The sequence below is a fragment of the Enhydra lutris genome, unplaced genomic scaffold (genome assembly GCF_002288905.1).
Source record: "Enhydra lutris kenyoni isolate GAN:26980312 unplaced genomic scaffold, ASM228890v2 scaffoldscaffold4, whole genome shotgun sequence".
Classification (NCBI taxonomy): Eukaryota; Metazoa; Chordata; class Mammalia; order Carnivora; family Mustelidae; genus Enhydra; species Enhydra lutris.
In genome coordinates this window covers 10942420-10968683 of record NW_019154088.1, presented here as the reverse complement: position 1 = coordinate 10968683, position 26264 = coordinate 10942420, and the positions used below count along the sequence as shown (strand labels likewise).

The 26264-nt window shown below is 36.6% G+C and overlaps 1 protein-coding gene across 4 annotated transcripts in view; it reads left to right on the top strand.

Moving 5' to 3' along the window:
- The window catches only part of LOC111139258 (transmembrane protein 87A), a 47175-nt gene that overhangs the window by 3088 nt on the left and 17823 nt on the right, over positions 1-26264 (top strand). For 3 of the 4 annotated variants that reach the window (XM_022491505.1, XM_022491486.1, XM_022491495.1), the window contains exons 3-10: positions 878-963; positions 5457-5570; positions 7451-7504; positions 7589-7633; positions 14388-14505; positions 20744-20805; positions 22862-23045; positions 24059-24158. In XM_022491505.1, the coding sequence (XP_022347213.1) occupies positions 878-963; positions 5457-5570; positions 7451-7504; positions 7589-7633; positions 14388-14505; positions 20744-20805; positions 22862-23045; positions 24059-24158 (763 nt within the window). Of the gene's footprint in view, positions 1-877; positions 964-5456; positions 5571-7450; positions 7505-7588; positions 7634-14387; positions 14506-20743; positions 20806-22861; positions 23046-24058; positions 24159-24516; positions 24593-26264 lie in introns of those variants that run through there. The other variant, XM_022491512.1, reaches the window with a different exon arrangement.

Here is a 26264-nt window from a genome sequence, read left to right as displayed (position 1 = left end):
GCCTTTTGTTAAGAGCCAAAAATAGATTCCTAGATACAGTCATGTTTATCTTTGTCACATTTGCATAAAGCAGATATCTTGTAGTATATTTTCCATAACGCAGCTGGAATCAAAGATAAACTGACTTCCAGGTGGGACAGCTGATGAGTGATACAGTCAGATTTATGCTCTCAAGTTTTCAGACTGATGCCTTGGCCCCCTAGAATATTGTGTTCCAGACATTGTTAATGAGTTATGAGGCCACTCTGACTTCTTGGGATTCCATGAGGCCTCTCTTAAGGTGGGTTTTGGAAAGAGTTTTTCATTTTTGCTTTTGCTCTTCCTTCCTTCCCCAGGTTTGCTTTTTTTCCTTAGTTCTTTCTGTCTAGTTTTGATATCTTTCAAGGTCTAAGCCATTAATTTTTCCCTCAGTGGAACTATTTTTGAATACTGCCTTATGATGTCCCTAATGTTACTCCTTGTTTCTCCAACTAGAATGTAGCCTCCTTAGGAGTCCTGTTCTCCAGCCTGACACAGTGTCATGTAGCTTTGTATGCCTAAGTGTTCTGCTCAGTAAATATTTGAATGATAATAGAAGACTGGGTTTAATTGAGGACTGCTTTATCGCTTTCAGGTTTTTTCCAACAGAGAACCAGGAATTGAGGTTTTAAGGCATAAAAGTAGCTACACTTAAGCAGGTCAGAAACTTCTTCTGTGAACAATAGTACTTTTATCTGAAGAATATCCACCTCTTTTTACATATATTATCTTACGTTTGGAGAAGAAGTGGTCTTTGAATACCTAAAGTTAGCAGGAAAAATAGAATGTGGGGTAACAGCCTAGGAAAAATGCTTTCTTTGGGAATCATCTTTATTCACAAAGTTTTCTTCTTTTATAGTTGATGGAGAACCTTGTGATGTATCTTTGAATATAACCTGGTATCTGAAAAGTGCTGATTGTTACAATGAAATCTACAACTTCAAGGTAAGAAATATAAAATTAACAGACTTCTTGGACTTTAAATATCATCGGGTCCTACCTTATAGAGGAAGGAGTGTCATGTAACTAGGAGGGAAAGAGCTGAAATTAGAATCTTCTGTGTTTCCCAGTTTGCAGACCTACAATGCTAGCAAACTTTTTGGTCTCAACCCTTAAAAATGAGTGCATACTCCTGCTCACTTTAGCAGCACTGTAGAAGTGCTGACAGTACTGATTCCCATCTTTGGCCCCCCATTTTGTTCGTTTGTCAGTTACTTTTCTTATGGGGCTGTGTGTTCCATGCCCCTTAGAGATTATTATACATAACCTTAGGGATATCCAAAATCTATAAAGAACTTACCAAACTCAACACCCAAAGAATAAATAATACAATCAAGAAATGGGCAGAATGCATGAACAGACATTTCTCCAAAGAAGACATACACATGGCCAACAGACACCTGAAAATTTGTTCAATGACACTCGGCATTGGGAAATACAAATCAAAACCACAATGAGATAACACCTCGCACCAGTCAGAATGACTAAAATGTGTAAGTCAGCAAGCACTGGATGTTGGTGAGGATGTGGAGAAAGGGGAGCCCTCCTACACTGTTGGTGGGAATGTAAGCTGGTGTAACCACTCTGGAAAACAGTATGGAGGTTCCTCAAAAAGTTGAAAATAGAACTACCCTACAACCCAGCAATTATACTACTAGGTATTTACCCCAAAGATACAGATATAATGATCTGAAGGGGCACCTGCACCCAAATGTTTATAGCAGCAGTGTCCATGATAGCCAAATGATGGAAAGAGCCCAGTTGTCCATTGACAGATGAATGGATAAAGAAGATGTGGTATCTACATACAATGGCATACTATTTAGCCATCAAAAAAAGAAAGACCCTTATACGTGGAATACGTGGAATTTAAGAAGCAAAACAAAGGATCATTAGGGAAAAGAGGGAAAGATAAAACAAGATGAAATCAGAGAGGGAGACAAATATAGAAGATATTTATAATATATATATATAATATAATTTGTAATACAAATACAGAAGAGACTTTTTTGTTTAAAGATTTTATATATTTTTATTGTTTGAGAGCTAGAGAGAGCATGAGTGGGGTAAAGGGTGGGAGGAAAAGCAGACTCCCTGCTGAGCAGGGAGCCCAATGCAGGACCTGATCCCAGGACTCAAGGATCATGACCTGAGCAGAAGGCAGACACTTAACTGACTGAGCCACCCAGGTGCCCAACCATAAGAGACCCTGTAAAGGGTGACTGTAAGAGTAGTTATAGGGTAACTGGGTGATGGATATTAAGGAGGGCCTGTGATGGAAGATTACCATCCATCACATATAAGACTGATGAATCACTGAACTCCATCCCTGAAATTAATAAACACTATATGTTAATTAATTGAATTTAATAAATAAGCAAACATTTTAAGAAAAGAAAAGGGAATGCCTACTTTGAGAAATGCCTACTTTGAGAATGCCTTCTTTAAGAAAGAAAAGGGAAAGCCACGAGGTGGGGAGGCTTGTTTTGGCCTTCCATGAATCTGTTAGAGATAACATTGTCTTTACCCTTCCTGATGCACAGGTAGTGCCACAAGATCTAATTAATGATTAGCTGTTTATTAGGTGCCTGCAGGCCCTTTTCAGGTGCATGGGAATCCTTTGATCTCCTTTGATCTCACTACAGTGCGCTTCTTTGTGTCTGCTCACTGTATAAAATCTATGGAGTAGGGTCTGGATTTTGCAGAGAATAACACTTCAGCTCCCATGTATTGTCCTATGCCCATTTCCCTCCCCCTGTCAGTAAGTTACCCTGAATAAAATTATGCATAAACTGTAGAGAGTTGCCTCCTTCATTTTCTGGTCTCAAAATACCTTCTCAGTTTGTGGAATACTTTATTGTTCCTCCTCCACCTTCTAACAAGCACATATACTAAAATTGGAACAATACAGAAGATTAGCATGGCCTCTGCACAAGAATGACACATAATTCATGAAGCATTCCATATTAAAAAAGAACTTACTATGGTTTCCAAAAAACCTTTTGTTCATGTGGGTTAATGCATTAGAAATTAAAACAGAAATACAGAAATATGTATTAATTTATTTTACGGTAGCAGTAATAAGTCATTGCATGTTAATACAAAAAACTTTCTTTTAGTGAAAAATAGATTTTTCCAAAAACACAGAAGACGTATTATTTTGTATTTTTCCAAAGCCCTTTCTTCATTTGATGTTGGATATAGTAGAAGACAGCTGAATTCTTATATCTTCTTCACTCAGTTTATTGTGATGTATTATTTTGGTTGAAGTATATGCACAAAATATGGCCTCATAATACAGATACATAGTTGGAAAAGGGGATGATATTTTAAGTGTTTTCAGATAATTGTAGGTAGTGTTCTTCGATTTTATACCAAAATGTAACGAGTAGAGTTTCTTAAAGGTTGGTGGCAGTGTGGTATCTGAGAGCACATCAGTCAACTTTATTCTTTCTCTTTTGTATTTAAATAAGTTGGTGTGTCATGCACTTTGGTCTTTTATGTATGTCTAATTTTGGTTATTTTGAAAATAGTGCTTGACTGAATTTTGTTAATCTTTAAAATATTAACTAATTTTACAATTAAGTTGAAGTGTTTTTTATATATATGTGTATATATATATGTACATATTTTTAAAGATTATACTTATTTGTCAGAGAGAGCATGCACAAATGGGGAGCAGCAGGCAGAGGGAGAACTAGGCTCCCTACTGAGCAGGAAGCCATACGTGGGGCTCAATCCCAGGACCCTGTGTTCATGACCTGAGCTAAAGGCAGATGCTTAATCCACTGAGCCGCACAGGTGTCCTGAAGTTATATTTGTTAATATCACCCTCCTGTCACATCAGAAACTCCTTAAGTATTAGAGACTTAAGTATTGTGAGGAAGATGCAGTTTGAAAGCTCAAATTTTATCATTGGCAAGAAAACAATACTTTCTGTTGTCTTCCTTGAAGTAACAGCCTCCCTTGGCCCATTTTCAAGAAAGTATCTCCCAAATAACCAAATCTGAATAACCTACAGTTTGTCAGTTATTCTTGGAGGTAAATGGAAAAAGTGGATGGTTCAGGTTATAAGTCAAAACAGTTGTAAAGTGTTTTATCTTTTTTATAGTATTTTGCGTATTTCCCATTTTGTCTCATAGAATATTAAAAAATACAAAGTCCAGATTTAATAACATTAATAGATTTTACTGTTTGTTAAAGACATTCTTAGTAAAACTGGCATTTTTTTTTTTTTTTTTTAAGCTGTGTATGACTGACTGCAATGACTGCTGGTGCAATTAGATGTCACTGCCTTGATTCCTGATAAGGGGCAACAGTTTTACCCATCATTACTTTTGCATTGTCAGTACAAAGCAAATAACCTATTACTTTATTAGTAGTAGTGTGGAATTAGTTTTAGATCTCATTTCACAGTTGACATAGTACACTGTACTTGGGCACTGAAGATACATGGCTCCAAGATGGATTTTTTAGGACTTTTCCATTCTGTTTCTAGCCTCCATTTATTTCTTTTTTTCCATTTCAAAGATACTCTGTTTTTTAAAAAAATGACCACCATCTAGTTGGTTTTTCAAACCTTAAGGATTTTGAATTCCTGCCTTGTATTAGGGTTTTACATTACCTTTTTTGTGGTGTTGGTGACTGTTTTTTGCTTTTGTTAAACATTAGATAGGAGGTAGGATGGGGGGAAGGACTGAAGAATTTTAAAGAGAAATGATAGTATGTCCAGAGTGTAGTTTGAAGCATTATTGATCTTTGCTCTTAATCAATCACTAATTGAATTTACAGTTAAAAACTTCGTACATTTGATACTAGTGATAAACTGGTCAAGAACTTAAGCAGATCTGGTCTTTATAGGTAAGATAAGAACATAAAAATTATCTCGGGTTGCCACAGGACAGAATTCTGGAAATGACATGCAGCTAGTTGGAGATGTAAAACTGGAGCTTAGGGAAAAAAGGGAAAGAGTAGGGATGTAGTTATAGGAGGAAAATTGCAGAACTGATGGATGCAGCCACAGAAATGGTGAATTTTTCTCAGAATATCCACAGTGGGCTATGAATAGCTACAGCAGTTTTGTACTCTATCTTAGCTTATGAGCACAAGTATATCTTTTTGTTGGTGTTGGCAATTTAGTCTCTTAACTCTTGTAAATATATTTTCTTGTGACAAAACCTTCTGGACTCTGACATTTTGAAGGTCTTCCTAGAACTTTCAGAACTACTCTTTGTAAGCAGTGGACTAGAATTCTAGTACTTGAGAGTCTAATACTGTTAGATTCTTGGACACTGGTACACAGTTTTTATCTGATGCTGTTAACTTTTAAAATAGCAAATTCAACAATGTGTCTGTCCTGTAAGCAATCTATTTGTTGTCTTCTAAATACCTTCCTTGTGAAAAGTAAGTTGTGTACTTTGTATTTTCTGTTTTTACAGGCAGAAGAAGTGGAGACATATTTGGAAAACCTTAAGGAAAAAAAAGGTTTGTCTGGGAAATATCAAACATCATCAAAATTGTTCCAGAACTGCAGTGAACTCTTTAAAACACAGGTAATATTTGATAGTGGTTGGAGGGAAACAGAAGAGGTGAAATATGTAATATCTGTATTTTTGGTGATTCCCCATTTCCCACTTCCCAATTCTTTGTTCTGACAGAAATAACTTGCATAGTCAGCCATTTAATATTTATCTCATCAAAAAGAGGATGTGCCTTCCTTCATGTGTAAAAAGCAAATCCCCATTTTTTTTTTTTATGGTAAAAATTTTTTTTGCCATTTTAACCATTTTCAAGTGTGCCCTTGGGGGGCATTAAGTACCTTTGTATTATTGGGCAACTATCACCAGTAGCCATCTCCAGAACTTTAATCATCCCAAACTGACACTTTATAACCATGAAACAGTAACACTACCCTCCCCTTCCATCCCTGCTAACAACTATTCTACTTTGTCTTTATAAATTTCAGTATTCTAGATTCTTCAAAGGAATGGAATCATAAAATATTTGTTTGGCTTCTTTATCTTAGTGAAATGTTTTCAAGGTTCATCCATATATCATGTATCAGAATTTATTTCTTTTTTTAAGTATGAATTGCATATATATACCAAATTTTTTTATCCATTCATCCACTGATGGACATTTGAAACCCCCAATTTTCAGTTCTCTTGTCATCTCATCTAATTGATATGTTTTCAGAAAAATCAGTGTTTCTAGATTTTACTGCTACAGACCTGAACTCAAAGAGTTGAATTTCATACTTTTTCTTGAGTAAAGGAGAAGAGGTAAATGTGTATTTTTAATGCTTACACATATGTAATCATGTAATTGGAATTTATCTTCGAAATTTTTTTTTCTTAGAAATATGATCTAGCACCAGTTTTTTGATGGAGAAATTATATATTTTATGGGTGTTGAAAATAGTTCTTGTTAACTATAGCCTTTTTGTCCTTACTGTGTTTATTGCTTTGGAATATTTAGCAAATTGCCTTGAAGAGGAGAGCTCACCAAAAACTAGGTTTTCTGTCCAATTACTAGGAGTAAAGTTGGTTTATAAGAAGACCTTAATTTAATAATTAGTGATTAATAAGCAAATGAGGTAATTGATAATCTAACTATAACAATTGATAGTTCAGTTCTTGTTATAGCTTAGAGTTTATGGATTGGAGAAAAAAGATATCTTTATAATGGTGGAAGAATAAGGAATCTAGAAACAGTGGAATGTTGAGTGAGAGACTTTCTGTTAGTTTTCTAGCCTGGGAGGACTGGTTGGCCTTTCTTGGATTTCATCATGGAAAGCTACCTGTTGTATAGTGTTGCCCAAGGTTCACTTTGAGATCTGCTATAAACTTTCCAGGGTCTTGGCATCACCCCTATTAGTAAGCTTACCTCTCCTCCTCCAGTCTAATGTAACAGAGTTGAAATACATGTTCTAATTACTCAGGAAGGTAAATGCCTCATCTGCTGATAACTGATAAGAAAGGTAGTTAGTGTAGTTTTTTTTTTAATAGGTGTGAGTGTGTTGTGGTGGAAGGAACACCTAACTCAGTAGACCCAAGAGTTGAAAATCCTATGTTCAAATCCCATTTCTCCATCTGAAGCTTTATAACATGTAGCCATATTTTTCTCAACTGTAGCAGGAGAGGGAACCATAAGCTTTCTCATACTAAGCATATACCTTCTGTTTAAGGGTTTTTTTAATTCTTAAAGGTCTTTAATTCTTAATAGAAAAATTGAATGGCCAGTTTAGTCTGATACTATTTTTTAGTTCTCAGTTTAGTTTACTCACTTGTTTATGGTTCATTGGAAATCTTTTGTCTGTCAGTGCCATATTTTTTTACTGTTAAAATAAGTTTTGCTTTAACCATTTCTGTGGATTTTGAACTATGTTTTACTACTATACTTCTTTAATTTTAATGTTCTATTTCTTTCATAGAGCTTTTCTGGGGATTTTGTACATCGATTGCCTCTCTTAGGAGAAAAACAGGAGGTAATTGTTTGCATTGTTATGTATTTCTGAGAGTGAAGTAAAAATTCTGAATTAATTTTCTTTTCCTTTTTTTAATGTTTAAAGGCTAAGGAGAATGGAACAAATCTTACTCTTAGTGGAGACAAAACTGTAAGTATAGTAGCTAATTTGGAACAATGAACACATATTTCAGTTTCTTAGGTTTATGTGTTTTGAATCTTATTGATATTGTACCATTTAAAAAAGAAATTTAAGAATGGAAGTTTAAACACAAAATGCTGAGGCGCCTGCCTGGCTCAGTCAGTAGAGTGTATGACTCTTGAGGGGGTTCTCAGTTCATATCCCACATTGGGTGTAGAGATTACTAAAAAAAAAAAACAAAAAACAAAAAAACAAAAAAACCCTTTAAACCCCAAGTGTTAGTAATGGTTGTTGTGGATAATATGAGCAATTTTTATTTTCTTCTATGTATTCCTGTATTTTCCCTATTTGCTAAAGTCTGTTGTTTTTTGTAATCATCAGCCAATAGATGTGACTCATAAATAGGAAGAACCTTTTAAGAAAGAACCTCAAACTACGTCTAAAGTTATCTTATGATAGAGTATAACTGGAAGACAGTTTGGAAAGCTGAAATAAGGTTGAAAATGATAAATATGCCTTTATTTTCATAATTCACTTTCTAATTCACAATAACTAATTCCTCAAAACTTTATCTCTTAAAAATATAGAGGAAATAAGACTGTTAACCATGTTGGATCATGCTTTTTACAAAACCGATTAAAGTTTTAAATTTTATAATGACTTTATTCAGACATACATATCTCAGAATTCAGCTTTTAAAAGCTATAATTCAGGGGCGCCTGGGTGGCTCAGTGGGTTAAAAGCTATAATTCAGTGTTTTATATAGTATATTCAGAAGTTGTGCAACCACCAATCAGGATCTAATTCCAGAACATCTTTGTCACCCCAGAAAGTCACTGTTTTGATTATAGGAAAGCCATTAGCAGTCACTTCTCTTCCCACCCTTGTCACCCTTGAGACCACCTGTGGTCATCTCATTTCCAGTCTTTCCTTTTAAGTTTTTAGTCAGCCTCTTGATAGCCCAGCCTGCTAACATCAGCTGAGGGAGGGGAGCAGTTATGATCTGTCACAGTTGCTGCTGAGTGCCTTTGATGGTGCCTTGAGTATAGGATCCTATATGAGGATGGATTAGGTCATATAAAAAGATAAGACCTGGGAAAGGAGATTTTCAGCACCTGCCAGAGAGCTCTGCCACTGGGTTTGAGGGCAGCTCCAAACCGGTTCTGTTTTTTCCAGTGGCTGCCAAACTGCTGTTTTTCACAGCCGTTACCAGTTGTGAGAACTTTGGTTTTAAGGTGTTTGGAAGAGGGACTTGGGATTAGGATGAACAAAAACACTACCAGCTTGTTTTTCTTAATGACACCCAACTGTTTTTCTTAAGGAAACACATTTAGGGTTGGCGCAAGTTTTTAGCTAATTTCTGGACTTGGCAGAAATGTTGATTTGGATCATTTTGCCCATGTTCTTGTTGCTTTGAGGGATAAGTGTCTTTTCAGAGGTCCTCATTCTGCTCTTCTGGAAGTGTCCCCCCTTTCTCTGCCCCGATTTATAGTTTATGGAATTTTAACCTAAAGATGAGTTTGGCACTGCAGACTTCATTAAAAAAATTTTTTTTTCTTATTGCTAACCTGCATATATTCACTATCAAAAATTTAGAAAACATACATAAATGCAAAGAAGAAATAATCATCTAATACTACCACACACTGTAGAGTATAAATATATTTATTTTATAATCTTTTGTCTCTGAACATACTTCTATTTGTTTAATAATGGGAATCCTACAATATATATTACGTTGTAGCATTTTTTTAGCTTGGCAATATAACATGTACTTCCTTCTAGTTCAGTAAATATTATATGACATCATTATTTAGGTCTCTGCAGAGTATTTTATTGTATTCATACAATTTGTTAGCAAACGATCCATTGTCAGACATTTATGTGTTTCATTATCTTGCAATTTTAAATAGCACTTCAGTGATTAATTTTGAATATTTAAAAAAATTTTTATATTCTGGTTTCAAAAGACTTCCATGTTGGTACACATGTTGCTTCTATACACTTAAAAGTAAATCCCTTGTAATTTTATTTTCTAGCAGTTCAGTGTGATTACACAGAACAGATATTTACTGACCAAAGTGAGATTATGTTATATATACTGCTATATAATTTTTTGTTTTCACTTACTAGATTGGTACATTGAGTGCTATTTCACTTTTCTAATGGTTGCATACTTTTTCATTTCACCATGATTTTTATACTTAACTCCTGATTAATGTATATTGTTTTGTTTCCAAATTTTCCCTATTATAGATAAGGTCCCATTCCTAATGTGTTGCTATATCTTTGTGCACATTTTTTTTTTAAAGTAGGCTCCGCACTGGGGCTTGAACTCATGACTCTGAGATCAAGACCAAGTTGAGAACAAGAGTAGGAAATGCTCAACTCACTGAGCAACCCAGGTACCCTGAGCACATTTATTTTCTTAGGCTAAATTCCTAGAGATTGAATTGCTGGTTCCAAGTGTATGCACAATTTATAATTTATAAGTTCTTTTTTAATATTTTGTTCTATTCTGTATGTTCTATGTATATTTTGTTCTATATGTTTTTATTTTGTTCTATATGTTTGTATTTTATTCTAGAGAAAAATAACAGCAATTTATTGTCCTAAGAAAAGAGGATTGAGTTTCCCTCTGTGCTCACAACAATGACTGTTATAATTTAAAACAGATTTTATGCAGTTTGTCAGATTAAATTGTTGTAAATTGTATTTATAAAAAATTATTATTGAAGTTAAACATTTATTTGTATGCAGATAAGTTGTTTATAATTGTGCTTTTATTTGGTGGCCTTTTGTGTATAGCATTTTTTTTAATGATTTTATTTTTTTAAAAGATTTTATACTGTATTTTATTTTATTATTTTTTTTTTATTTTTTAAGATTTTATTTATTTATTTGACAGAGAGAGACACAGCAAGAGAGGGAACACAAGCACGGGGGAGTGGGAGAGGGAGAAGCAGGCTTCCTGCCAAGCGGAGAGCCCGATGCAGGACTCGATCCCAGGACTCTGGGATCATGACTTGAGCTGAAGGCAGAGACTTTAACCCACTGAGCCTCCCAGGTGCCCCTTTAAATATTCTCTGCACCCAACAATGGGCTCGAACTCAGAACTCGAAGATCAAGAGTCACATTTTTCATCAACTGATCAGTCAGGCACCCTCAGAGCATAGCATACTTCTAAAATTTGCTCAAGGCTTGAGCCCTGTTACTAGTGATTAAAGCTGGCTGGAAGATGACCCTGATGAATATCACAAGTAGTATTTATTTAGAGATATTTAGTCAGATTATAATAAAAAGTTAGAGATTTATCTGTGCTTTGGTCATTCTTCCTGAAAATTGGGCCTAAGAGGAGAATACTTTAATAATACTATTTTTGTTTATTTATTATTTACTTACTTAAAAAGATTTTATTTATTTGAGATAAAGAACAAGAATGGGGGAGAGGGAGAAACAGACTCCCCATTGAGCAGGGAGCCCGACATGGGGCTTGAGCCCAACGCCCTGGGAACATGATCCGAACTGAAGGCAGATCCTTATCCAACTGAGCCACCCAGGTGCCCCTAATAATTCTATTTAAAGGGTACTCACAAGTTCAGCACCACCTCCTTTTTTTAAAGCTCTGATAAAACAAGTTTTTTAGACAAAGGGGCTTTTCTCTGTCTTTTCTCCCTAAGAAGTATTAATGTTTCTATTAATTCAGTTTTATGGTTTGATTTAAGCAGTAATGTGATATATTTACCATTGTAATGTTTTTTAAATTAGTAGATTTCCTTTTTTAGAGCAGCTTTAGATTCATAACAAAATTGAGCAAAGGGCGGGGGTCCCACATAGCTCCTTCATAGACGCACAATCAGACCCCCCCCATCTTGCACCAGCCAGTGTGACACATTTGTTACAGTTGATGAATCAACATTGACACGTTATTATCAACCAAAGTCCATAGTTACATTAGTGTTAGTTCCTTGTGTTACATAGCGTTTGTTTTTAGTCAAATGTAAAATGACCGATATATACCATTATAATATAGAGAATAGTTTCATTGCCCTAAAAATCCTCAGTGCTCCCTCTACCTAGTCATCTCTCCTTCCCTTCAAGCCCCTGGCAGTCATTGATTTTTTTCTTTAAAGATTTATTGATTTATTTATTTTGGGGGGGCGTTATGCAGAGAGAAAGGGTGAGAGAATCTCAAGCAAACTCCCTGCTGAGTGTGGAGCCCCACAGGGGGCTCAATCTCATACCCTGAGATCATGACCTGAGCTGAAATCGAGAGTCAGATGCTTAACTGACTGAGCCACCCAGGCACCCTGATTGTTTTCTGTTGTTGTTTTACTGTCTCCATTGTTTTGCATTTTCCAGAATGTTTTATAGTTGAAATTGTGTGATATATAGCCTTTTCAGATTGGCTTCTCTCACTCAGTATTGGGAGTTTAAGGTTTCTCCATGCATTCTCATGGCTTGATAATTCATTTCCTTTTAGTGCTAAATAATATTCCATTACTTGAATGTATCACAGTTTATTTTATCCATTCACTTTTTTTTTTTTTTTTGAAGATTTTATTTATTCATTTGACAGAGATCACAAGTAGGCAGAGAGGCAGGCAGAGAGAGAAGAAGGGAAGCAGGCTCCCCGCTGAGCAGAGAGCTCAATGTGGGGCTCGATCCCAGGACCCTGAGATCATGACCTGAGCTGAAGGCAGAGGCTTTTAACCCACTGAGCCACCCAGGCACTCCTATCCATTCACTTCTTAAAGGACAGTTATGAAGGAGCTAATTAATAGTAGTACCTATCATACGTGGTGGTTGTGAGGATTAAGGACTATAATAAATGTTAAACCTCTGTCAGAGTGCCTGGCATATCTTTTAAGATTTTTTTTTTAAGAGTTATTTATTTAACAGAGAGAGACACAGTGAGAGAGGGAACACAGCAAGGGGAGTGGGAGAGGGAGAAGCAAGCTCCCTGCTGAGCAGACAGCCCGATGTGGGGCTCGATTCCAAGACCCTGGGATCATGACAGGAGCCGAAAGCAGACGCTTAGCAACTGAGCCACCCAGGCGCCCCTCTTTTAAGATTCTTAATTGGTATTATGTTCTCAGTATTCTGAACTAGACTTTAGACTTGTCAAAGCCTGGTTACGAAGTCAAAACTTGGCATATGGTTATTTTTACAGGCTCAAAATAATATATATCCCAGGGTTAGATGGAAACTTTGTCAAATCCTGGAATGTGAGAATTAATGAGTCCCTTCTAAAATTTGTAAGAGGCAGTTTTAAGGTGTATAGAATTAATACCAGAGCAGCTTATTACACCAAACTAAGTTTTATTGGTTAATGCACACATACGTTCAGGGAAGATTCAGTTAATTCTGGGTAAAGGACATGATGTACCTATAACTTTGAAGCTTTAAATTTTTCTCATAAATAACTCCTTAATTTTGTCAGAAAGAGGCCTTCAGGCAGAGATAAAACAATATGTGATTCAGTATGGCATTTATGTTCTTAAGTTACTAAGATAACCTAGTAAATGAATTATAGCTGTAGAATCATTTAATCTACTTTGACACTTGTGATTTGGGCATGGAAGATAATTTTTGAACTCTTGTTTTGGCCTTTTCTTGGGTTGTAGGATAATTTGAACTTTTGAGACAACCTGTGGCTCCACAGGAAAACACATAAATATGTAAACTCTGTTATCCACTTTGAGGGATTTCATAGATCGATGACACTTACCCAGAGGTGTCTCGGTAAAAGTTTCTTTTAATTTTAAGACCAGAAGATAATAAATTGTAAGTCTAAGCAGTGATACCTCCTTTCACACAAGGAAGAAGCCAATAATTTTCTCCTTTAACTTTGTGTTTTAGTATTGTGTTTGTGAGGGTCCATAGTCTGCTAGTAAGTATGACAACAAATCCTTTGAAAGCTTTTTGCTTGGGCTATGAGTAACTGGTCTTGAAACAGATTCTTCCCAAGTAACTTGTTCTGTATACATGGAGGCCGTTACCTCCACTTCCTTTACTTTGACAGACAATGATTCCACATAGACTAGCCATGATTAAATTTTTTTTTTTTAAGGTTTTATTTTTTGACAGAAAGAGAGAGATCACAAGTAGGCAGAGAGGCAGGCAGAGATAGAGAGGAAGGGAAGCAGGCTCCCCACTGAGCAGAGAGCCCGATGCGGGGCTCGATCCCAGGACCCTGGGATCATGACCCAAGCCGAAGGCAGAGGCCTTAACCCACTGAGCCACCCAGGCGCCCCAGCCATGATTAAATTTTTGATAAAAATGTGAGTGCTTTTCACTAGAAATTCTGGTAGTCTTGAGAAGGACATTGAACAAAGGAAATTAAATTCAGGAGTTAGTGTTTATAATAGAATTCACTGTCAGCATCATGGGTGTTTTTTGTTTTGAGGTGATTTAAATCTCCTTACTTTATCTATGTAAAATATAACCAAGTATCCTAGCATGGCTTAATGAAACATTCAATTTAGTGATATTTAGCTGAGGTTTTCCTTGTTAAAAAAATATGCTAAATACATGATTTTTGTGCACAAGATCTAAAATGTCCTGTCATATAATAATTTGTAGTCTGACGTACTTTATGCACTACAGGCCTGTTTGTTCTGTTGTACCTGCTATTTTAATGAATGAAAGTGAAGAACTCAGCTATGTTTCTAGGCACATTCTGGAAGAAGATTTTCATATTGACACATGTTCTTAGTTCTTAAGACTTATAGATTTGATGTCTTTTTTTTTTTTTTCCCAGGCAATGCATGATCCACTGAAAACTTGGCAAGATGCACCATACATTTTTATTGTACATATTGGCATTTCATCCTCAAAGGAATCCTCAAAAGAAAATTCACTCAGTAATCTTTTTACCAGTAAGTACATTTTGTTCCTTTGTACCATTCATATTATCTAGTTGTTTCATGCGTGATTAGTAGTGTAAAATTGCTGTAAGGGAGGGAATAATTAAGAATGTTTGTTGTGAGGGTGGCTCAGTCCATTAAGGGTCCTGGGATCAAGCTCCTGGTGGGGCTTCCTGCTCAGTGGGGAGCCTCCTTCCCCCTCTCCTTCTGTCTGCTGCTTCCCCTGCTTGTGCTCCCTCTCTCTCTGTCTAGCAAATGAATAAATCTTTAAAAAAAAAGAAGAAGAAGAAGAAGTAGTGTGTTGTGTACCAGACATAGTTTCAGGCACTTCACTTACGCTTTCTTGTTATGTATTATAGATACCAGATTTCATTTTCCGTCATTTGATCCTCCTGCTTTTAAGATTCTTAATTGGTATTTGTTCTCAGTATTCTCAACTTGACTTGTCAGAACTTGGTTACCAACTCAAAACTTGGAAATTTTTGAATTTAATTGACTTTGTTAAGTTTTTAGTGTCTCAGGTTTTCTTAGTGTTTTCCTTTCTATTCTTACCCAGTTCCTGGAGTCATCGTCTCTTGGAATTTTGTGGTCACTTAACTAACCAGTCTTATTTTCTTTAGTTTCTATTTTATGTTTCTTCCACCTTTGCAGTTTTCTTCCCTCCCCTCCTTTCTTGAGTAGAATATTGAATGAAACAATGATGATGATCATCCTTATCTTGTTACTGACTTTATTGGCACCCTTAGTGCATTTCACCATTAATTGTGTTCACTGTGAACTTTTCAGAATATTCTGTGTTTGGTTAGGATTTTTTCCCCCCCTCATTTACTAAGTGTATTTTTATGCCTTTTTTTTTTGTTATGGAGAATGAGTGCTCAGTTTTATCAAATGCTTTGATTGTATTGATTAAATTGATCATGTAGATTCCCCCATTTTTAATCTGTTAATGTGTTGCATTATATTAACCAGTTTTTCTAATGTTAAACCATTCTTGGGGGCACTTGAGTGGGTCAGTAGGTTAAGTGTCTGCCTTCAGCCCAGGTCCCTGGGATCAAGCCCAGTGTTGGGTTCCCTGCTCAGCGGGGACTGCTTCTCCTTCTCCCTCTGCCCCTTTCCCACTCATGTTCCCTCTCTTTCTCTCAAATAAATAAATAAGATCTTAAAAAAAAAAAAAAAGGAAAAACCCATTCTTGAATTTCTGAGATGCCAGTATTGGTCTTGATATACACACATATATATACATAGCTGACTTCTGTTTTATACAATTGTATTTGGAAGTTTTGCTCATAGTAAGATTGGCCTATAATTTTCTTTTCACATACTGTCATCTATAGGTTTTGGCATCCAGATTATACTAGTCTTATACAATGAATTGGAGAATATCCCCTATTACAAAATTCTGTAGAGTAGTTTTTGTATGGGTAGGATTATCCATTTTTTGACTGTTTCGTAGAACTTATAATAGTGTTTTGGCCTGATGTTCTTTTTTTCCTCCTTTATATAGATTTTAAAAGACTGTAATTTTCTTTCTTTCTTTTTTTTTTTTAAGATTTTATTTATTTTTTTTGACAGACAGAGAGCACAAGCAGGCAGAGAGGCAGGCAGAGAGAGAGGAGGGAAGCAGGCTCCCTGCTGAGCAGAGAGCCTGACATGGGGCTCGATCCCAGGACCCTGGGATCGTGACCTGAGCCAAAGGCAGAGGCTTTAACCCACTGAGCCACCCAGGTGCCCCTAATTTTCTTTTTTAATAGTAATTCTTTTTTAAATTTTTCTGTTTTTATTTGAATCGATGTTTTTTTTTTGTTTTTAAGAAATTGTCCATATCATTCAAGATTTCAGATTTTATTGGCATAAAGTTATGAGTAGTATTTCTTTTTTTTTTTAATTTATTTATATTTATTTATTTATTTATTTAAATTCCACTTATTTTTTTGACAGAGAAAGAGAGAGATCACAAGTAGGCAGAGAGGCAGGCAGAGAGAGAGAGGTGGCGGGGGGAACAGGCTCCCAGCTGAGCAGAGAGCCCGATGCAGGGCTCGATCCCAGGATGCTGAGATCATGACCCGAGCCGAAGGCAGAGGCTTAACCCACTGAGCCACCCAGGTGCCCCTGAGTAGTATTTCTTTTTCTTTTTTTCTTTTTTTTTTAAAGATTTTATTTATTTATTTGACAGAGAGATCACAAGCAGGCAGAGAGAGAGGAGGAAGCAGGCTCCCCTAGAGAGCAGAGAGCCCGATGCGGGGCTCGATCCCAGGACTCTGAGATCATGACCTGAGCCGAAGGCAGCGGCTTAACCCACCGAGCCACCCAGGCGCCCCCTGAGTAGTATTTCTTTACCAAAAAATCTGTATCTGTAGGTTTTTTCATTCTTACTGCTTTTATCTTCCCTTTTAACTTTTAAAAAAACTTTGTAGAATTGTATTTTACTATATTTTTATCCTAGCAAACCAACTTTTATTAGTTTTCCCAACTGTGTCTTTCTTTTCTGTTTCACTCTTTCTTTTGTTTGATTCAATTTAAAATTTTTGTTTTTTGTAGATTGTTGTGTTGAATGCTTTTAATTCCCAAACCAGAAATGGGTCTTATACTCTATAGTTATATGGGATATAGCAGTTCTAGGTAAACCAATGGGTGACCCTGCATACTTTCTGGACCCAAGATGAAGGGGTATTCCTGTATTTCTAGGCCCATAGCTTTCTAAAGAATAATAGTCTAAAGCAGCAGTTGCCAGCATTTACTTTCAACATTCCCTCTTGGAAAAGGATGGAAAAGAAGTCCTGTTCCGTTCCACTTCAGCCTCTTCATGCATCAAATCTGGCTCTGCTCCTGGTTTTCCTTAGAATCCTACTAATTTTGGTGATCCCATAGGAACTACACTCCTGACTATCATAGCTTGCTTTTCAGGCCCAGAGTCAAAATGACCATAGCTTCAGTGTCATACACTGTTCAGAGTTTCTGTTCAGTTTTGATATTTGGAGGTGTATATCTTGTTTTTGAACTTATGTCCTTGTTTTGTTTTATCCATCCATTGTTTGGAGATAAGAAGGTACTTTATTTTTATTTATTTATTTATTTATTTATTTTAAAGATTTTATTTATTTATTTGACAGAGAGAGAGATCACAGTAGGCAGGCAGAGAGAGAAGGGGAAGCAGGCTCCCCGCCGAGCAGAGAACCCGATGTGGGGCTCGATCGCAGGACCCCGGGATCATGACCTGAGCCGAAGGCAGAGGTTCAACCCACTGAGCCACCCAGGCGCCCCTTTATTTATTTATTTTTAAAGATTTTATTTATTTGAGAGTGAGCAAGCACGAGAGAGAAAGCATATGTTGGGGGGTTCTCTGTCTTGCTTTCCTACTTTCTCTCCCTTCTAGCTGGTTTTCTGCGAGCTGGTGGGAAACATTCATCTTTTTATCTCCTCTTTTTTCTCTAATGAGTGTCACATAGTAAGTGCTTAGTAAATTTAGTTTATATTTTGGCATAGAGCAAGTGTTAGCCAAATTTTCTTTCTTTTCTTTTTTTTTAGCCAATTTTTTTTTGATTTAGGTAATAACTGAGACCTTATTAGTAAAGGCTACAAGTTCTGAGTTCTAAATGTGCTAGTTTCCCAATAGCATTATTTATGTAGGAATTCTAAGAAACAGAAACATTACATTAATTCACCATTTGAGGAATGGAATATAGAGAGTGGAAATTTCTGTATTAGCTAATATGAAGAAAAAAAAACTTTTGAAGGGAAATAAAACCATACATTTTCTCATTTTAGGAAGGTGCTTTGTTATCTGATGAAGTTATGGAGTCTCAATTTTATAAGATTACAGTTAAAGCCTCCATGACATTGGAAAACATAAACCAGAAAATGTTAGAAATCTGTCTTCAGTGTTCCAGGAATTTCTGCACAAAACCCCAGTGTGCATGCAACTGCCCTGACTTACTTCTCCCATGATGAAAAACAGAATTTACCAAGTGCTTAGCATAGAGTTTTTCAGAAATAGGGAGATTTCCCCAGGGTCCTCACAGCAGCAAAGAAGCTTTCTAATTATGTAGGCTCTTACACTCCAAGGAGAGTCTCCTGGTCTTCACTGTGGACCACCACAAGCTGAAGCAGAATCCCTAGAGAAATCTAAGAACTTGATAATCTTGGATAGTAGATGTCCCTCTGGATGGAAGGCTCCTGTCTCCTTTCTTTTCACATCCCAGACTGCTTCTCTTGATTCAGAAACATGATCAGGTCTGGCTTTGACACAGTGAGACCCAAGAAGAGGGGGTTTCCATGGTTTTCTAACATCACATCCCTGTATAGTTGCCACTGAGTGTGGTTCAGGCATACCCACTCCTTCTGGAAGAATTCTGTGGCCACATTCCTGAATGTCAGCAGTCCCTGAGAACTAGCCATTGCTTCTTTTGCTTCATCCTCTAGATTCTCTCTCACAGGGTATTTGTGGAAAAATATAGGCAGATTTTCTTAAAGAGCCATATAGTAAATGTTCTCTCTACCACAGCCACCCAGCTCTACCATTGTTGTGTAAATTTGCAACCATAGATAATATGTAAGTGAATGGATGTGGCTGTTTTCCAGTGAAACTTTTTATAAATAAAGTGGGTGACCACATTTGCCCATGTGCTGTATTTTGCTGACCCTTGGCGTAGAGTAAGCAAAGGATATAATAAATATTTACTAATTATTTTGTTTCCTGTTTTATTAAATTAAGAAGGTGTAGGTTTAATAATCAACGTGCTTAAAATTTTTATGATTGCTGTTATGGGGTGCTCCTTTTGTTCATATGAATGTTGGATTGGGTTTACTTTTTTTTTTTTTTTTTGGTTTACTTTTAATAATCACATGTTCCTTTCGCTTGGTAAAAACTAGGAAATTTTTGTTGACTAAGCAATTGTTAGTCTGTCATCACAGACTAACACTTCTCACTTAAGTATTTATCAATCAGACCTAAGATAGTTTTATCAATTACAATTTTATTTTATTTTTTTAAATTTTTATTTATTTATTTGACAGAGATCACAAGTAGGCAGAGAGGCTGGCAGAGAGAGAGGAGGAAGCAGGCTCCCCGCTGAGCAGAGAGCCCAATGCGGGGCTCGATCCCAGGACCCTGGGATCGTGACCCGAGCTGAAGGCAGAGGCTTAACCCACTGAGCCACCCAGGCGCCCCTCAATTACAATTTTAAAAGTCGTAGTTTTGCTTCAGTAAGGTAGATCTGTCTTTCAGATTCTTATTAAATACTTTGTAAAAATTAACCAGTTTGTTGTTGTTAAGTATTTAACGAGAATTAAACATTAATGTAGCAAAGTCCCATAAAATTGATGTAGGTAAAAAAAAAGTAATAAATAGGAGAATATAGGTAAGGTTAGATAGAAGACAAAGAGAATAGCAGAAAGAAGGAATGAAATCCTATACTTTTCAAAGCACATCATTGATGTATTGTAAGAAAAAGTACATATGAAATACGTTTGGAATTTAGAGGAGCCAGGCTGTGGTTCCAGTTGGGGGTTTATGGAAGAAATAACTTAAATCTAGTCTTTTTTTTTTTTTTTTTTTTAAGATTTTTTTTTTATTGGGGCGCCTGGGTGGCTCAGTGGGTTAAAGCCTCTGCCTTCGGCTCAGGTCATGATCCCGGGGTCCTGGGATCGAGTCCCGCATCGGGCTCTCTGCTCAGTGGGGAGCCTGCTTCCTCCTCTCTCTCTGCCTGCCTCTCTGCCTACTTGTGATCTCTGTCTGTCAGATAAATAAATAAAATATAAAAAAAAAAAAAGATTTTTTTTTTTTACTTATTTGACACAAAGAGAGGGAGATCACAAGTAGGCAGAGAGGCAGGCAGAGAGAGGGGGAAGCAGGCTCCCCACTGAGCAGAGAGCCCGATGCGGGACTCGATCCCACAGGACCCCGAGATCATGACCTGAGCGGAAGGCAGAGGCTTTAACCCACTGAGCCACCCAGGAGCCGCAACTTAAATCTAGTCTTTCCAGGATGTGTGTCTGGGAACGAAGGACTTTTCCACTTAATATACCGTTGGGAGCAGGAGTATGGAGGCCTGTCTGGGACACAGCATGAATCATGAGAACACCTCAGGAATTTCAGAGTGCTCTATAAATGTAATATTCACCAGAATTGAAATGGTTAAAAGTAGATAACCCAGTGGAATTTTCATTAAATTTCACCAGCCAAATCTTATGCAATGTTTTTGTTTAATTTCTGCATCCTTAACATTAATTTTGAGGACTGTGTTTTTGGCAGTGACTGTTGAAGTGAAGGGTCCCTATGAATACCTCACGCTTGAAGAATATCCTTTGATGATTGTAAGTGAACTTATATTCTTAACCTTAACATTACATGAGTTTAACTAAAGATTGTTCATGTTTTGTGTCAATATTCTTCTTTCAAGAATTGTTCCTGAACGGTTCAGAAAACACTGCTTTGTAGTTTTGTACTTCTTACTAAAATATGACCTTGAGAATGTCAGTAGATGACTCTGCCTCCTCTCATCTGTAGAATGAAGAGTTGATAACTTGTGCAATTTCAGAATTGGAAAGTACCTCAAAGATAATTTCAGATCTCATATTCTGTCTAGAATTCAAAGTGGGGCACTTCTTACCTTCCTGTAGTTTCTGATTGCATTTAAAGTAACTAAATGATGACACTTCATCATGTGTGTGTTTGTGTCTATTGGAATAGCCTCACTGTTTTCAAATTTCCTTTGTTCATTTCTTCTTTTCCCTTTCATAGTTTTCCCACATTGTGTTTCATTGCCTTTAGGTCTATCTTCACCCTGCCATGTCTTCTTTGCTCTTTAGTGTTCTCCTCATTTACATACTTTCAGATTGTGAGCTGAAAAGACACTTTATTTTTTTATTTTTTTTTTATTTTGCTTTTTTCTTTTTAACTTTTACTCTTTCCTCTTTTAACACTTTTAAGCTAGTTTATCTTAACAATACCTTCATTTAAAAAAAAAACTTTTTAAAATCTTTGTTTTTGTTTTCTGTTAATTTTTTTGTTTTGTTTTTTAATTTATTTATTTTTATTTTTATTTTTTATAAATATATAATATATTTTTATCCCCAGGGGTACAGGTCTGTGAATCGCCAGGTTTACACACTTCACAGCACTCACCCCAGCACATACCCTCCCCAGTGTCCATAACCCCACCCCCTTCTTCCAACCCCCCTCCTCCCAGCAACCCTCAGTTCGTTTTGTGAGACTACGAGTCACTTATGGTCTGTCTCCCTCCCAATCCCATCTTGTTTCATTTATTCTTCTCCTACCCCCTTAACCCCCCATGTTGCATCTCCACTCCCTCATATCAGGGAGATCATATGATAGTTGTCTTTCTCCGATTGACTTACTTCGCTAAGCATGATACCCTCTAGTTCCATCCACGTCATCGCAAATGGCAAGATTTCATTTCTTTTGATGGCTGCATAGTATTCCATTGTGTATATATACCACATCTTCTTTATCCATTCATCTGTTGATGGGCATCTAGGTTCTTTCCATAGTTTAGCTATTGTAGACATTGCTGCTATAAACATTCGGGTGCACGTGCCCCTCCGGATCACTACGTTTGTATCTTTAGGGTAAATACCCAGTAGTGCAATTGCTGGGTCATGGGGTAGTTCTATTTTCAACATTTTGAGGAAGCTCCATGCTGTTTTCCAGAGTGGTTGCACCAGCTTGCATTCCCACCAACAGTGTAGGAGGGTTCCCCTTTCTCCACATCCTCGCCAGCATCTGTCATTTCCTGACTTGTTACTTTTAGCCATTCTGACTGGTGTGAGGTGGTATCTCATTGTGGTTTTGATTTGTATTTCCCTGATGCCGAGTGATGTGGAGCACTTTTTCATGTGTCCGTTGGCCATCTGGATGTCTTCTTTGCAGAAATGTCTGTTCATGTCTTCTGCCCATTTCTTGATTGGTTTATTTGTTCTTTGGGTGTTGAGTTTGCTAAGTTCTTTATAGATTTTGGACACTAGCCCTTTATCTGATATGTCGTTTGCAAATATCTTCTCCCATTCTGTCAGTTGTCTTTTGGTTTTGTTAACTGTTTCCTTTGCTGTGCAAAAGCTTTTGATCCTGATGAAATCCCAATAGTTCATTTTTGCCCTTGCTTCCCTTGCCGAAAAGACACTTTAAATGCAGAAGAACGGTTACTCTTGAGCATAGGTCCTTAGGTAGTTTCTCTCTGTGCAAGAGGAGATAATTTTTTTGTGTTAGTATTGAACTTCAAAGAAATGAAATAATAACTCTTAAAGTAGGAGGTAGAATATATATATTTTTTATATAGTTTAGGACTGTGTATTCGAAATTGGCTCTTGGCCCTAATCCTCCTTTTTTATTTCTTACCCATTTGGATGACAGTTTTTCATGGTGATGTGTATTGTATATGTCCTGTTTGGTGTTCTGTGGCTGGCATGGTCTGCCTGCTATTGGAGAGATCTCCTGAGAATCCAGTTTTGGATTGGTGCTGTCATCTTCCTGGGAATGCTCGAGAAAGCTGTTTTCTATGCAGAATTTCAGAACATCCGATATAAAGGCGAATCAGGTATGTAACCAAAGAGTGTTCGCCTGTCTTGTGAGTGATTGGCAGGTAAGACGTGAGTTTTCCTCATGTCAGCAGTCGTTAAGTGGGTTTAACTTTTCAGTTTCTTAATTATTAGAATAACTTAAGCATAATCACTATGATCATAACTTTTGTTTTTAATCTTATAATTTACGGGTTCAGTGATTTAAGAGTGAATTGTGCTGAAATAGATTCACACAAGTTACAGCAGCACTGGCCATTTTGGATAAGATTATCACCATCGCTGCATCTCAGTTGCCATGATTTTTAAGGTACCATTATTATACATCTAAGGAGAGAAATAAATACTGCCAACTTAATAGTAAGATGCCATTGACCTACTTTGATTTCAGAGATTTTAAAATATGAGGGAGAAGTACCTCTAAGAATTGGTTAAGCACAGTAATACCAAGAAAATAGGAAGGTGTTTATGGTTCACTGAAGTAAACAGCTAATGATGAATTATTTTGCTGAAGTTTTTTGTGATAGCTTTGGTTCTCTCTCATCAGACCATTTGATTATGAATGATGATGATGTAAGATTACTAATTAGAGCTTTCCCTATCTTTGAAAAGGCTTGAAAGTAGTAGATGTGAAAATAATTTGAAAACTGTGTGTGTGTTTGTGTTTTGTGCTTTTCAGTGTATATGTATTTTTTCAATCTGTATTCCCCAGTTTTTAAAAATGGAGAAAAGTTCTGTAGGTGTTATAAACTGTCCATGTAGGTGAGGTATTCTGCTGAGGTTTTCGTGAAGTGGGGTTAGGGAGGAAAGGTGATTCAAGCACACCCAGACTGCTATTCACATGAGCAAGGTAAGTGAAATCAGCATGTGTACTTACTTAGAAGAATTGCAGGAGAGGTATTTTCTTTGAACAGGACTAATCCCAATGCTTATTCTGAAGAGCATTAGTTATCTAGATCCACATTCTGGTTCTAGAGTCACACCTTTTCCCAAACCTAGATTATAGCACTCTTTCTTTCTTTCTTTCTCATAGTCCAAGGTGCCCTGATCCTTGCAGAGCTGCTTTCAGCAGTTAAACGCTCACTGGCTCGAACCCTGGTCATTATAGTCAGCCTGGGGTATGGCATAGTTAAGTAAGTATGGACTTTTTATATGGAAGGACATATTAAAACACTGATTAAATTGAAACAGTATTGTAGGTTCCTATTGTAATTCTGAAAGAATTGATATAAGAAATAGTTTGCAGTAAGACAGGTATCTAAAAAATGTTAAGTGTTTCATTTCACTTCTGAGAACTCGAGCATTTGTAGGAAAATCAGCAATGTAGTGAATGATGTTAAAACATCAAATTTTTAGGGTGAACGTAGAGTGACTTTTAATCTTCAAAATGTTTTTAAAATCAATTTTTTTATGAGAATGTCACTCAGTCTGAAAAAAGTCTGAAAATAATTTATTTTTCAAAAATTTTATTGAGTGCCTTCTGTATACTAGATATTATTCTAGGTGCTGAGGACACAGCAAGTAAACAAAAGACTTGGAGTTTACATTTGTGGAGGGAGGGGACAAAGATACAGATAAGTAAGTAAATAATATGTCAGTGGTAAGTGCTATGGAGCAGATAAAGCAGGGGAAGGTGTAGAGAGTGCTAGGCAAGAAGTGAAGCTTATAGTTGTAAATAGGGTTGCCAAGGAAGGCTTCACTTAGTGACATTTACACAGAGATCTAAAGGTGGTGTGGGGACCATATGTATACCTAGAGGAAGAGATGGTAAGATGTGGTCAGATTCTGTATATATTTTGAAGGTAGAGCCAATGGAATTTTCTGGTAGATCAACTGTGTGATGTGAATGAGAAGAGGAATCAAGGATGATGCCAACTATTTTGGTCTGAGCAATGAAAGGATGGAATTTATAAGTTAAGGAGAATCGTAAGTGAAATAAGTTTGGAGTAGAGGCAAAATTAGGAGTTCAGTTAGATAACCAAATAGGGAAATAAAGAATAGGGGTAGAAGTGGGGTAGAGATACGAATTTGGGAGTCATCAGGATATGTATGTTTACCTAAAGCCATGAGAATGGGATGCAGTCACTGAGGAAGTAATTGTATATAGACAAGAGATCAAAGGATGGAGCCCTTGAACATTTTCAGTTACTTAGAATTCAGTGAGGTGAAACAGAATTAGAGGAATTTGAGAAAGTCCGTTGTGGTGAGAGGCAAATCTGAAGAGTTTCACGGAGGGAGCAATTGTGTCAGGAGGGTTAAATGATGACCATTGGGTTGAACTACATGGAAGACATAAGTGACCTTAAGATGGTTTAGGGAAGTGCTAGGATAAAAGCTTTACTGGAATGAGTTCAAGAGAGAATAGGAGCAGAGAAATTGGAACTAGCCGGGTATAGAGAGTTATTTCAAGGAGTCTTGCTTTAAGTGGGATTGAAGAAATGGGTTTAACTTTTTAAACTTATTCTCTGAAAGGAGTTTTGTTTTCAGTGGGGTTAGGGAAATGGGGTGGGTTTCATTTTTTAAATTATTTAATTCATTTAACAAATATTTGAGGGCCTCCTATATGCCAGGGCCTAGGTTTCAAAAATACAATAGTGGGAAGAAAAATCCTTGCCCATATGGACCTTTGCTAGCATATAACAAAAAAATACAAGGACAAATATTACTTAGACTTAGGTAGACATGATTTAAGGCAGTACATCTCAAACATAGTGCAGTAATGAATCACTTGGAGATCTTGTTATCAATCAGAATGCAGATTCTGATTGAATGGCATCTTGAAGCAGAAGCTGCTTGAAAGACTTCATATTTTGTTGGATTCTGAGCTTGCAAATGTACAGTTTATCTAATGGTTTGCAATAGGATATTTGCTTATATCAAAACTTTTAGATTTGATAACAGTATTGTGTTTATGTATTTAAAAAGTCCTTGTTGGTTAAAAACACATACTGAAATATATACAAATTAAAGATACACTATCTAGGATTTGCTTGAAGATAATATGGGAGGATAGGAAGTGGATGGGGTTTACATGAGGCACAGTTGACTATAACTTAGTGGTTATTGGGATTGGATGTTGGACATAGAGGGGTTCATTATACTGTTGAATGTTTCAGAAGTCTGTAATAAAATGAGTTTTTGTTTTTGTTTTTGTTTTTTGATACAGTAACCAGGGATCAGATCTAAAGTTCTAGTAGTTATTAACTTGGTTTAAGACCATATGTTCTTCGGAGTTTTTT